Source organism: Lithobates pipiens, unplaced genomic scaffold (assembly GCF_037356315.1).
Source record: "Lithobates pipiens isolate NorthernLeopardFrog02 unplaced genomic scaffold, aLitPip1_a1.2 Scaffold_8, whole genome shotgun sequence".
NCBI classification, from domain to species: Eukaryota; Metazoa; Chordata; class Amphibia; order Anura; family Ranidae; genus Lithobates; species Lithobates pipiens.
In genome coordinates, this window is record NW_027507903.1 from 675,776,417 (window position 1) to 675,791,420 (window position 15,004).

Sequence of the window (15,004 nt, forward strand, 5' to 3'; positions counted from 1 at the left end):
CATGCTTCAGTATAAATTTCACACACAGATATGATATACTGTATGCTGCATGACATAATATATTGATTTATGTGAAATAACACGATGCAATAGAGATATACTGTATAACACAGATAAAATATAAAATGTCTTTATCTGAGATAAGAATTCTGGAGGATCATTATACCGGCTGATACACACAGGATTATTCACTATCCCCTCTGTCTGTAGAGATTCCACCTTCCAGGAGTACAAAGAACCGGGTGATACTGATCCTGGGGGTCCTCCTAATATTGGCCTTCATTACTGTGGTCATCCTCATGAGTTTCCTCTTCATTTACTGTAAGTATCTCTACTATAATTATCATTTGGATTATTACATGAAACTAAAAGAGAAAGGAAAAGTGTACTGTTTAAGCATTGGCAGTACAGGGATTTATTTACCATAATCGTATTCAGGGGTGGGGAGGGGGGGGAGTTGGTGCCTGGGGGGGAGCTATGGAGCAAGGACCCGGATTCCACCTTCTACATGCCCGCATTGTCCACCACTTGTGGCATGGGGGGATTGTTCAAGTAGGTGTTCTGTTCACCTTAGGACACTGATGAGTGTATTCAGGAAGAAAACGTAAGGGTGTGCAGAGGGTGTGAGGGTTTGCAAGGGATGTAAGGGAAAGGGGTTTAAAAGATGTTAGGGGGAAATACACACAGGAGATGTAGGGTTCAGGAGATGCTTAGTGAAGGGAAGTGGATTAGGGAATGTAAGAAGAAGGGGCGCACATGGGATAAAGAGTGAAAAACAGGGCCACCACTAAATCGTGGGACCCTGTACAGGTTGACTAGCTGTAAGCCAAAAGGTTTTAGGATGTTCATTGTGAACAAACATGGCAGCTTCCTGCTATTAATGGTTGCTAGGGGAGCAGCAGGTGCAGGTACCCACCATGAGCTTAGCATCTGTGGCCATTTAGATGAATGGAATGGGTGATGCCAATGGTTGCTAAGGATGTGGTTGGGGCAGGTACCCACTGCGTTCTCAGCAAACACTGACATCACACGTCCCCGCTTTCTTACAGATGTAACATATTTCCTCTATCTTTTGCATGTGTGTGTATTAGAGTTGTGTGAATGTGCTTGAACTTGGCTCACATTCAGAGAACACAACAAAATATCCTCAAAGTGCAAATGTTAATGCACACCCTACTGATGTCATTTTGAGGGGATTATTAAACTTTTTTTTTTTTTTCTGGCCATTGTCAAGGCTAATATGCAAACAAAGGACATTGTTAGATGGGCACTGCTAAGGGGAACATGTACCAATGCAAGATCGTTAAAAAATTGTTACAAAATAGTTCAGTGGGGAGTGGATTTTTTATTAAGACTTAAATTGAAACATTAAAAATGCACAAGTCCATGACTGGGGAATGACCAAAACCTGCCTGTAAAATGAGGCACCTGTAGGAGGTGTTATTTCAAAAGAAGAATATGTGCTGATAAATGGTAGCTTACAAATAGAAACAGGATGATTGTAACTAATGCCACGTACGCACGACCAAACTTTTCGACAGCAAAGGTCCAACAGAGTGAATCAGTTGGACAATTCGATCGTGTATGGGCTCCATTGGACCTTTGCTGTCCAAAAATCTGACGGACTTTAGAAATAGAACATGTTTCATTTTTTTTTTTTGCTGGAACTGCTCCGGACCCAGTTCCTATCGAGAAATCCGCTCGTGTATGTATGCTAGCCCGACAGATGAAAACCGACGCTAGGGCAGCTATTGGCTACTGGCTATGAACTTCCTTATTCTAGTCCGGTCGTACGTCATCATGTTCGAATCCGTCGGACTTTGGTGTGATTGTTTGTGGCCAAGTCCGTTAATTCACAAAGTCTGTCGAAATTCCGTCAGAAAGACCATCGAACCTAGTACGTCAGAAAAGTCCGCTCTTGTGTACGCGGCATGAGTGGGATACCTGATGACATCATTGACTCCATATTGTCATATTGTCATGGCCATATAGGATCAATGGCATCATCCAGACAAAAAGGGAGAGGCAATAAGTGTACGGCCTTCATGAACTATACCAGTCCTTATTCACTCATCATTTGGTGGGCCCCTTGCAATAGGGGGCCCCCTTGGTAAGGCATTATGTCTCTATATTGATGGGAACAAGGGCCTCGTCCACACAATTCTGGGCCATGGTAGTGAGGATCTGCAGGGGGGTTTATAAGAATCTGGAAGCCCTCATTAAAATAGGAAGGTCCCCATATATGCCATATGCCACTGCCCCCTACCTGATTGGGGGCAGTGGCATGAACTAAATGCTAAATACATGAACTGTAATTTAATTTAAGAAAAAGCCCCATGGTGTAAATAGTAAATCATGCTGTCAAGCAATGCTGATCCATCATCAATCGAGGAAGGAAAGATGATTGGCCATCAGGCTTCTTTCTGCTTGAGTGCGTCAGTCAGCACACTGCTTCTCCCAGTCTGGAACTTCAGATATTACAGCCCATATATTGTAAGAACCAGGCGAGACTAGCTCAGTTACAAAACTGCAACATGGAACTGTTTATTGAAACAAAGGTATGCAGAGATATTCAAACATCTCTTCAGTAGACTGTCCAATCAGCAGGAAGAGCTGTTGGAGGAATTTGCCCTCTCACAGCTAATCTACATACACATCCCATAATACCCAAGGCAGACAGACACAATAGAACAGTTGAATACAGCCATACCCCAAACAACCCAACAAAGAGCACACCATAGTATAAGATATTATATATATATATATATTTATACAGTATATATATAGAGTGTAGAGTTTAAATAGAGAAAATGGCTCTCTCAGTTTTCTCCATCCAGGTTTTGCTAGTTCTGGATGGGATTTGTAGTTTGGAGATCCCTGAGAGTCATGGGTGGGACGCGATCTCCAACCCTGTGTCCAGGTCTTGAGGAGCAAGCAGGGTGTGTGCCCAGCTGCACACAGCCCATATGACGAGGGGCTGGTGAGAGCAGAAGGGGGAAGGAAGGTGGAGTTGGAGCAGCGGCTCCTAGTGAGTGTCTCTGTGTGAAGAGCTAAGCTGTGTGCATTGAGGGGCTTGAAAACCTGTATGCGTTTAAGAAGCCTGAAGCTGCGTGCATTTAAGAAGCCTGAAGCTGTGTGCATCCAAGACTGTGGGCCTGGAAGAGCTGGTGGTTTGAGGGACCAGTACCTGTAGCAGCAGTGCTGTTGAAGAGTAGCCAGGTGGGCTTGTATTTTCAGTTGTGTCTGAATGACGTTTAAACCCCTGCGTGGGATTCTTGAGTGGATTTTGTTTTTATCATTTAATAAACGTGGGCTAACAGGCCCTTAACTATAAACGCCCATCTGATGTGGACTCACTACATGAAAACGCATCCACCACTGAGCTGAACAATCCCCCTATGCCACTATATATATACTGTATATGTATATGTATATATATATATATATATATATATATATATATATATATATATATATACACACACACACAGTATCTCACAAAGGTGAGTACACCCCTCAGTCACATTTTTGTAAATATTTTATTCTATCTTTTCATGTGACAACACTGAAGAAATTACACTTGTCTACAATGTAAAGTAGTGAGTGTACAGCTTGTATAACAGTGTGAATTTGCTGTCCCCTCAAAATAACTCAACACCCAGCCATTAATTTCTAAACCGCTGGCAACAAAAATGAGTACACCCATAAGTGAAAATGTCCAAATTGGGCCCAATTAGCCATTTTCCCTCCCCGGTAGGGATGAGCCGAACACACCCCTGTTCGGTTCGCACCAGAACCTGCGAACAGATCTAAACTTCGTGTGAACTTTAGAACCCAATTAAAGTCTATGGGACTCGAACGTTCACAATCTAAAGTGCTAATTTTAAAGGCTAATATGCAAGTTACTGTCCTAAAACGTGTTTGGGGACCTGGGTCCTGCCCCAGGGGACATGGATCAATCCAAAAAAAAGTTTTAAAAACTGACGTTTTTTTCAGGAGCAGTGATTTTAATAATGATTAAAGTGAAACAATAAAAGTGTAATATTCCTTTAAATATCATACCTGGGTGGTGTCTATAGTATGCTTGTAAAGGGGCGCATGTTTCCCGTGTTTATAACCGTCTGACAGCAAAATTACATTTCTAAAGGAAAAAGTAATTTAAAACTACTTGTGGCTATAATGAATTGTCAATCCGTTCTACACATAAAAGTTAATTGATAAAAACGGTTCCCACAGGGGAACCCCGAACCAAAATGTAAAAAAAAAAAAAATGCATGGGGGTCCCCCTTAATTCCATACCAGGCCCTTTAGGTCTGGTATGGATATTAAGGGGAACCCCCGTGCCAAAATGTGGCCTGGTACGGTTCAGGAGGGAGGGGGGCCGCTCTCTCGCCCCCCCCTCTTTTACTGCGGCCTGCCAGGTTGCGTGCTCGGATAAAGGATCTGGTATGGATTTTTAGGGGGACCCCACATCATTTTTTTTTTAAATTTGATGCGGGGTTCCCCTTAATATCCATACCAGAACAGGTGTCATCTGGATCCAGCATCAGGGAACGCCTAGACCGCCAGGTGTCTGACTACATCGGGTTAACGGCCGATGTGGATGCTCTGAGAAGTGATGAACCCCTGGACTACTGGGTGGGCAGGCTTGACCTCTGGCCAGAGCTTGCCCAATTTGCAATGGAACTGTTGGCTTGCCCCTCGTCCAGTGTCCTGTCCGAAAGGATGTTCAGCGCAGCAGGGGGGATCGTGACCAGTAAGCCCACTCGCCTAGCTCACGACAGTGTTTACTATCTGACATTTATAAAAATGAATGAGGCATGGATCTCAGAGGAATTCAACACATGTGACCAGTAGACCATGTATATGCATAACTCTATAAACCATTTATTTAATCGAGCACACAGACCTTTTTTCTACCTTTGGCTCACTTCCTTGTACAAAAAAAGCACACCGTACTTTATGCCCTTACCCTCCTGTTTGAAGAGGTTGAGCGGTGTCATATTTTTGGGTCCCGCAGCGAGTTGCTGGTATTAGTGCTGCTGTCAGTGCTCTATCTCGGTGCTGGTGTCAGTGCTCTCTCTCTATCTCGGTGCTGGTGTGGTGTCAGTGCTCTTGATCTCGGTGCTGATGTGGTCTCAGTGCTCTCTATCTCGGTGCTGGTGTGGTCTCAGTGCTCTCTATCACGGTGCTGGTGTCAGTGCTCTCTATCATGGTGCTGGTGTGGTGTCAGTGCTCTCTATCATGGTGCTGGTGTGGTGTCAGTGCTCTCTATCACAGTGCTGGTGTGGTCTCAGTGCTCTCTATCTCGGTGCTGGTGTCAGTGCTCTCTATCTCAGTGCTGGTGTCAGTGTTCTCTATCTCGATGCTGGTGTGGTGTCAGTGCTCTCTAACATGGTGCTGGTGTCAGTGCTCTCTCTCTATCTCGGTGCCGGTATCAGTGGTAGTGCTCTCTCTCTCTATCTCGGTGCTGGTGATGTCAGTGCTCTCTATCTCGGTGCTGGTGTGGTGTCAGTGCTCTCTATCTCGATGCTGGTGTCAGTTCTCTCTATCTCAGTGCTGGTGTCAGTGCTCTCTATCAAGGTGCTGGTGTCAGTGTTCTCTATCACGGTGCTGGTGTGGTGTCAGAGCTCTCTATCTTGGTGCTGGTGTCAGTGCTCTCTATCACGGTGCTGGTGTCAGTGCTCTCTATCTCGGTGCTGGTGTCAGTGCTCTCTATCTCGGTGCTGGTGTCAGTGCTATCTATCTCAGTGCTGGTGTCAGTGGAGCCCTGCATAGGTGGGGGTAATGGTCGGGCAGAGGGAGGGGCTCAAGCACAGGTTGGCACACTGGGACACTGGCACAGGACTGCACTGCCCTGACTTTAGCACTGATCATCTCCTGCACCCCCTTTATAGCCTGCCCTGACCTTGCCTCTCCTCCGTGGCCTTCATGCGCTCCTGAATTGTCAAAATTTCACAGATAAAAAAAGAATGCTTGTCATTGTCGATCCCAGATTCACTTAATACTTTTGTCATGTCAGTGTCCATGTGGTGGGACTATGTGTACACAGCTAGTAAGTATTTTGTGGCTGTAAATATGACCTGTAGGTTTTTAAGGTTCACCTTCCATTAAAGTCAATGGGGCCCGCCACGAACTTAGCGGTTCACAAACTTTTGGCCGTGTTCGCGAAACGTCCCATTGGAAGTTCATCCATCACTAATTTTCATCCTTGACAAACTCTGGTAAAATCCTCAAAGAATCACTAGAAGCCCTTATAGTGACAATCACCAAACCAGGCAAACCTATGGACAATCCAGCTAACTATCGTCCCATTTCACTACTCATAGACATAAAACATTTTGCCAAATTACTAGCCTCCAGAGTTTCCCAATATGTCCCATCCCTGGTCCACAAGGATCAGGTAGGGTTTGTTTTAGGACGGCAGGCCTCTGACGGAACTCGTCGTTTTATAGAACTGATTCAGTAGGCAGAGCGCAGGCGAGGACCTTTTCTGCTCTTGTCTCTTGATGCGGAGAAAGCCTTTGACAAGGTGCACTGGAATTATCTTAAGGAGGTTCTTTTGAAATACGGCTTTAGTGGCCCTATTCTCTCAGCAATCTGAGATGTAAACTCTGTCCCTAGTGTGGACCTCCAGACTTTTATCTAACACCTTTGACATCACCAATGGTACCTGTCAGGGATGTCCACTCACCCCTATTATTTTTGATTTAATCATGGAACAAAGAAAAAAAAAGCCAATTTTTTTCCTCAGTTTAGGCCGATATGTATTCTTTTACATACTTCTGGTAATAAAAATTGCAATAAGCGTATATTGATTGGTTTGTGCAAAAGGTATAGCATCTACAAATAGGGGATAGATTTATGGCATTTTTATTATTATTTTTTTACTAGTAATGGTGGCGATCTGCGATATTTTTCAAGACTGCGACATTATGGCGGACACATTTTTTGGGATGGTTGCCAATTATACAGTGATCAGTGCTATAAAAATGCACTGATTACTGTATAAATGTCACTGACAGGGAAGGGGTTAACACTAGGAGGGGGTGATCAAGGGGTTAACTGTGTTCCCTAGTGTGTGTTCTAACTGTAGGGGGAGGGGACTGACTATAGGAGATGACAGATCTTGTTCCTAGCTATTAGAAACTCACGATCTACCTCTCCTCTCCTCTCCTCACAGAACAGTGATGTGTGCATTTTACACACATGTCCCTGTTCTGCCTCTCGCTCCCGCAATCGTGCGTGGTCACCGCGACCGCCGGTCACAAGCATCAACACCCCCGCAGGGCAGCGGGTGCACACCTGCTATCCCACTTATAGGAGCCGATGTACAACTATGACAGCTCGCGGGATCGTGCTGACCTGGGTATGGATATTCTTGGCATACACTGTGTGACAGCTGATTGGAGGAAAGGCACACACCCCCCACTCCACATAGGCAGAGGAAGGAAGGAACGTGCAGAGCTGTGCTGTGAATAGACAAGCTTTCTGCTTATCTTTTTATAGCACCCACCATGACACAAATCTCAGGCTGGTTTTATCTCGTTGTTGGAGAACTTGTCAGAAGTTATCATGCTGATAACAGTGGAACGAAACAGTTTACTTGAAAATCAATAAAAAAGAAAAAAAAAGAAAAAAGCTAGTTACACACATGGAGAGAAAACCAAATTAAACAAATAAGTGCCCATGCTAGTGCATTGGCTAGATCGTGTGACCTGGTAACAAAAAATTAACCTGATCAGCCGTAGCCCAAGAAAAAATAATGTGGCCATTCTCATAGTAGGTTTCCCAAGCGATAATAAGAGCACCCCTGGAGTGACCAAATCCCAGGTGGCACTGGCAACTTGGGCTCTCTGCCTTCCCAGCCCATGACCAGACCAGGTAGCACCATTCAAATCGGGAGGCACTGGGTCCCTCAAGAACATCACCATAGAATTTTTCCTGTGCCACACCTTACCTAGGGAGCACCCCAGTTTCTGTTCCTACAGGACAAACCTTTAGAGTGCCCATTATACCAGAAATACTATACATGCCCATCAGGGCTGGACTGGGATAAAAATGTGTCCCTGGACTTCATCCAGACCAGCCCACTTAAAATTTTGCAAACAGGCACAAAAACAGTATATAAAACTATATGTAATTGTGCAGAAAAACATAAGTAGCATAACATGAGTCCTCACTAACCTCTTTTATTATTTCACTTATTCTCCTGTTTTTTTCTCAACTTTCTCACATCACTGACTGAAGTTGAGGGTAAGCCGCGCAGCCATTACTTTGTCACTGAAATCGGCCCACTGAGCCATCGGCCCACCAGGAAACTCCCTGTAGGCCCGATGGCCAGTACATGCCTGATGCCAATACTACTACAAAAGGAGCTTGTTAGCCCCCTTGTGATAGTAATAAAGTTAAACAAAAAAATAAAAAGCAAGTTAAAAAAAATATAATAAAATTCATAAAAATTATAGGAAATTATTAAAAGCAACCACATTACCCCATGTACACAATTTTAAAGCTTGACCTGTTGGGTATCCATTTAATCAGTGCAAGCTCATCTTTTATATATTACAAGAACAAAAAATGTGAAGATCCAAAATATTCAGACTTCGGTGCAATCTGTTGATAATGCCTTTCTATGTTTTTTTTTTTTTTTTTCTAGCTGCATTTGCTTTTCTGAGCTCCCCAACAGTCAAGGGATCTTTTCTGACATGATTTTCTATTTTCTTATTAGATAAAAGTTTCCAAGAGGATATTCTACAGATGAAGAATGGTGAGTGTTTAGGAATCCAAGGTTGCTATTGAGTAGGGATGAGCCGAACACCCCCCGGTTCGGTTCGCACCAGAACTTTCGAACGGACCCCAAATTCGTATGAACGTTAGAACCCCATTGAAGTCTATGGGACTCAAACGTTCGAAATTAAAAGTGCTAATTTTAACGGCTAATATGCAAGATACTGTCCTAAAAAGGGTTATGGGACCTGGCTCCTGCCCCAGGGGAAATGGGTCAATGTAAAAAAAAGTTTTAAAAAAGCCTGTTTTGGCGGGAGCAGTGATTTTAATGACTATTAAAGTGAAAAAAAAGTGAAATATTCCTTTAAATATCGTGCCTGGGGGGTGTCTGTAGTATGCCTGTGAAGTGCCACATGTTTCCCGTGTTTAGAACAGTTCCTGCACAAAATGACATTTAATGGAAATAACGTCATTTAAAACTGCTTGCGGTTTTAATGTTATATCTGGTTCCTGCAATATGGTTGAAAATCATTGAGAAAAATGGCATGGGTAGCCCTCCCTGCCCATTACCAGCCGCTTTGGGTCTTGTACGCATATTAAGGGGAACCCCGTACCCATATTAAAAAAAGAAAATACGTGTGGCCCCCATGCCCTATATACTCAGAACAGCAGTATACAGGCGGTGCAAACAAGACAGGGACTGTGTAGGTTTGTTGTGTTAAGTTGAATCTGTTTGTAATTTTCAACTGGTACATTTTTAAAGTGTAGCTCCAGTCAAAAAAAATATTTTTAAGCTTTTTGGAAAATATAGGGAAGGGTTATCTTCCCTGTATAATTTGTTTTGCCGTCCGTCTTTTTTCATCTCACTTGCTGTTGTCTACTTCCGTTTGCAAGTAGGAGATGCTTGTAAGTTGGATGTTTGAAAGTAGGGGCCTGCCCTATATGCTCTGCAGAAATGGCGTAACAAGGTGTTGGTTTTTCCCCAATATTGTAAGCCCTCAAAGTGACTCTTGGTGGGCGCTGGAACGGTTATATCAAGAATTGTAATTACATGCCATTGTTGAACAGTGGTAGAAAAATTGACCTTTGGTGGTTGTGGTGCTGGTGCCACAACACTATAAGTCCTCACAGTTAATCTGGGTGGGCACAGGAACGGGCCCTCCTGTGAAATATTATATCAAGAATTGTAATTACATGTCCCTGTTAAACAGGGGCAGAAAAATTGGGCCTTAGGCACTGGTGCTGGTGCCACAACACTGCAACCTCTGCCATATACTCTAGTTTTAGTGCAGGAATTAGCCCTGCTGCAAAGCATTGCATCAAAAATTGTAATTAAACGCCCCTGTTAAACAGGGGCAGAAAAATTGGGCCTTAGGCACTGGTGCTGGTGCCACAACACTGCAACCTCTCCCATATACTCTAGTTTTAGTGCAGAAATTAGCCCTGCTGCAAAGTATTGCATCAAAAATTGTAAACAAACGCCCCTGTTAAACAGGGGCAGAAAAATTGGGCCTTAGACACTGGTGCTGGTGCCACAACACTGCAACCTCTCCCATATACCCTAGTTTTAGTGCAGGAATTAGCCCTGCTGCAAAGCATTGCATCAAAAATTTTAATTAAACGCCCCTGTTAAAAGGGGGCAGAAAAATTGGGCCTTAGGCACTGGTGCTGGTGCCACCACACTGCAACCTCTTCCATATACTCTAGTTGTAGTGCAGGAATTAGCCCTGCTGTAAAGCATTGCATAAACAATTGTAATTAAATGCCCCTGTTAAACAGGGGCAGAAAAATTGGGCTGATGGCATCACCCAGAACCAGAAATGTTCTTCCAACATATCAGCGGAAGAGGAAGAGGATAGACAATCAACATAACAGGACAGTCACTCAGCATCAGCATAGGCAGTCTTGAAGGGATGTGATATTTCAAAAAAAATTATTCTGTTACATCAGCTTCAGGTGCTTGGTAGCTGTGGGTGATCCAAGACTGATTCATCTTGATGAAGGTCAGTCGATCAACTGATTCGGTGGACAGGCACACCCTGTGATCGGTAACAAAGCCACCAGCAGCACTGAAGGTGCGTTCCGAAAGAACGCTGGATGCAGGACAGGCCAGTAGCTCAATTGCATACTGTGCAAGCTCTGGCCAGTGATCCATCCTCAAGACACAGTAAGCCAGAGGATTTTCGGTGGGAAAGGTGTCCAAGTCTGACCTTGCCCCTAGGTATTCCTGCACCATGTAAATCAGACGCTGGCGATGGTTGCTGGAACCGATCATACCTTGGGGCTGCGGACTAAAAAATTGTCTGAAAGCATCGGTCAGACGGCCACCTTCTCCACCGCTCCTTCTGACGATGCCTCAGCAACACGTTGTCCATGACCAGGAGTTTGTAACCTCCCAGTCTCTGGGAACGTGTTGCACAGACCTTTCTGCAAGGCCTCCCGGAGATGTCTCATCCTCTGATCCCTCTGCGATGGCAAGATAAGGTCGGCAACCTTACCCTTGTACCGTGGATCAAGGAGAGTGGCCAGCCAGTAATGGTCCCTCTCCTTGATCCGAAGAATACGAGGATCCTTCCGCAGGCTTTGCAGGATCAGGGAGGCCATGCAGTGTAGGTTAGCTGAGGCATTCAGTCTGGAGTCCTCTGGGTCACTAAGGACAACATGATCCGCAGCTACCTCCTCCCAGCCACGTACAAGTCCACGGGTTTCTTGGGACTGTAAATCATCCCTACAAGACTTCTGCTGCTGCTGATGCTGAGTGCCAGCCTCCACCTCCATGCTGACACAATCATCCTCCTCCTCCTCCTCATCCTCTTCCTGTGTGATGGGTGGCACAGCAGGAGGAACACTGTCTGGATAAAGGGGGCCTTGAGAGGCAAGGAAGTCCTCCTCTTCCTGCCTCTGTTCTGCCTCAAGTGCCCTGTCCATTATTCCACGCAGCGTATGCTCCAAGAGGTGGACAAGAGGTACAGTGTCACTGATGCATGCACTGTCACTGCTCACCATCCTTGTGGCCTCCTCAAACGGTGACAGGACAGTGCATGCATCCCTGATCATGCCCCACTGGCGTGGTGAGAAAAAACTGAGCTCCCCTGACCCTGTCCTGGTGCCGTAGTCGCACAGATACTCATTGATGGCCCTCTGCTGCGTGTGCAGCCGCTGCAGCATGGCCAACGTTGAGTTCCACCTGGTGGGCATGTCACATATAAGGCGGTTCTTGGGCAGGTTCAAAACCTTTTGGAGCTCAGCCAGCCGAGCACAGGCATTAAATGATTGGCGGAAACGCACACAGACTTTCCTGGCCTGCTTCAGGACATCCTGTAAGCCCGGGTACCTGCCCAAGAACCGCTGCACCACCAAGTTAAGGATGTGAGCTACACAGGGCACATGGGTCAGTTGTCCCTGTCAGAGGGCGGAGAGGAGGTTGGTGCCATTGTCGCTAACCACCATTCCTGGCTTAAGCTGGCGTGGCGTCAACCACCTCTCGGCCTGCCCCTGCAGAGCTGACAAAACATCCGCCCCAGTGTGGCTCCTGTCCCCCAAACAAACCAGCGCAAGCACGGCATGGCATCGTTTTGCCTGCGTACTTGCGTAGCCCCTGGAACGCCTACGGAGCACCGCTGGTTCTGAGGACTGAGCACTGGAAGAGGCCATGGAGGAAGAAGAAGAGGAGGGGGTGGAGGAGAGAGGTGTGTCACAACCAATAGTAGCATTTTGGAGGCGTGGTGGCGGAACAACCTCCAACACTACTGCACCTTGTCCTGCATCCTTCCCAGCTGCCAGAAGAGTGACCCAATGGGCCGTGAAAGACAGGTAATGTCCCTGTCCATGCCTGCTGGACCATGAGTCAGCGGTAATATGCTCCTTACCGCTGAACGCCCTGTCCAGCGAGGCAAGGACATTGCCTTCCACATGCCGGTAGAGAGCCGGAATCGCCTTCGGTGAGAAAATGTGGCGTTTGGGGACCTACCACTGAGGAACCGCACATTGTACAAACTCACGGAAGGGGGCCGAGTCTACCAACTGAAAAGGCAGCAGTTGAAGTGCTAGCAATTTAGCCAAGCTAGCATTCAACCGCTGGACATGTGGATGGCTGGGAGTGAACTTCTTTCGCCGGTCCAGCAGCTGGGGCAGGGACATTTGCCTGCTATAATCAGACGTGGGTGTACTGCTAGCAGATTGCCGGAAGCACTTGGCTGTGACACACCTAATTCTACACCTTCATTCCTCTCAGAGCAGGTTTCAGAGAGGACTGAAAGTCTAGTGGGGTTGGAAATCCCAGCTGATGAGGAGCAAGGAGAGTTCCGCTTTGTTCTTTGGTGTGGGTCTTTGAGGTACGCTTGCCAACGAGCTGCATGGCAGGTCAACATATGTCTGGTCAAGCATGTGGTGCCCAAGCGGCTGATGTTTTGGCCACGCGAGATACGCTTGAGACATATGTTGCAAATAGCAGCGGTGCGATCTGATGCACTCGTCTCAAAAAAGGCCCACACCAAAGAACTTTTAGAATAACGCGCAGAGGCAGCGCCCTGCACAGGCGGAGCTCTGCGGTGGGATTCAGTCGGTGTGCTGCCCCTAAGCTGGCCCCCGGAGGGCATCCTGCCTTGTTGGACATGTGCCTCCTCCTCCTCCTCTCTCCTACCAGGCACCCACGTGGAGTCAGTGCCCTCATCATCCCCTCCCTTTTCATCGCTGGAGCAAACCTGGCAGTATGCTGCAGCTTGTGGAACATGACTGCCAGTTTGCTGTCCTTCTTGAGCATCCCCTCTCTCTGCGCTCACGCTACTGCCTTCCTCTAGCTGAGTATCATCATCAGAGCCTACAAAACACTGGGCATCCTCCTGGAGCATGTACCCAACACTGTGCTCAAAGAGTTCAGGAGACTCCTCAGGAGGACGTGGTGGGTCTAGGGAAGGAGTCACTGATGATGACATTGAGAGGAGGGAAGACGATGCGTTGGCAGCTGCTTTGCTAGTACCCTGAGACTGAGTGAGAGAGGATGAGGAGGATGAAGAGGGCTTGGTCATCCACTCTACCAAGTCGTTGGCATGTTGCGGCTCAACATGTCCAGCTGCCGAAAACAAGGACAAGCGTGTCCCATGGCCACGTGCTGATGATGACGATGCACTGCGTCCACGACCAGCAATGTTGTCTCTAGACATAGAGCCTGCTTGCCCTCTTTTATCGGCTCACGCCTGTCTGCATCTCCTTGCTGGCCTTCCAGACATGGTAATGGCCTGAAGGGAGTTGGGATAACCAACAATTGGGTAGTGTATATTGTGCTGGAGGCACACACAACGTCCACTAACTCCTGCAGATGGCAGATGGCTCAAATAGAGAAGAGCTATGTAGGTGGATATAGCGGTGTATACTGGGTTCAGAGCACGCAGACAGCACGTACAATCTCCTACCGCTGATGCAAGCTCTATTTAAAATGAGCAAGATAGTTTGCTATATAGGTGGATATAGCGGTGTATACTGGGTTTAGAGCACGCAGACAGCACGCACAATCTCCTACCGCTGACTGCAAGCTCTATTTAAAACGAGCAAGATAGTTTGCTATATAGGTGGATATAGCGGTGTATACTGGGTTCAGAGCATGCAGACAGCACGCACAAGCTCCTACCGCTGACTGCAATCTCAATTTAAAACGAGCAAGATAGTTTGCTATATAGGTGGATATAGCGGTGTATACTGGGTTCAGAGCACGCAGACAGCACGCACAAGCTCCTACCGCTGACTGCAAGCTCTATTTAAAACGAGCAAGATAGTTTGCTATATAGGTGGATATAGCGGTGTATACTGGGTTCAGAGCACGCAGACAGCACGCACAAGCTCCTATCGCTGACTGCAAGCTCTATTTAAAACTAGCAAGATAGTTTGCTATATAGGTGGATATAGTGGTGTATACTGGGTTCAGAGCACGCAGACAGCACGCACAAGCTCCTAACACTGACTGCAAGCTCTATTATAAAAGATAGATATATCGCTAGCTATATAGGTGAATATAGCGGTGTATACTGAGCTGGCGGCCTTATATAGTGTGGGGCATGTACTGCACAGCCTGAGCTATGAGCTATGAGCTATGATTGGCCACAGGCATCCTGCCTATGGCCAATCATGGCTCTCCTAACTGCCGGCGCTGTGATTGGCCAAGCATGCGGGGTCACAGTGCATGCTTGGCCAATCATGAGCCAGCACTGCACTGCGCCATCGCAGTGCATTGTGGGCCGTGAGCGCCACACGAATTTGGCGCGAACGGCCCATAACGTTC

General features: G+C 46.5%; 1 protein-coding gene across 1 annotated transcript in view; it reads left to right on the forward strand.

The window, feature by feature from the left end:
* The window catches only part of LOC143962522 (C-type lectin domain family 10 member A-like), a 67,012-nt gene that overhangs the window by 20,389 nt on the left and 31,619 nt on the right, over nt 1–15,004 (forward strand). The window contains exons 3-4 of the mRNA XM_077471796.1: nt 211–321; nt 8,732–8,770. Coding sequence (XP_077327922.1) covers nt 211–321; nt 8,732–8,770 — 150 coding nt within the window. The remainder of the gene's footprint in view (nt 1–210; nt 322–8,731; nt 8,771–15,004) is intronic.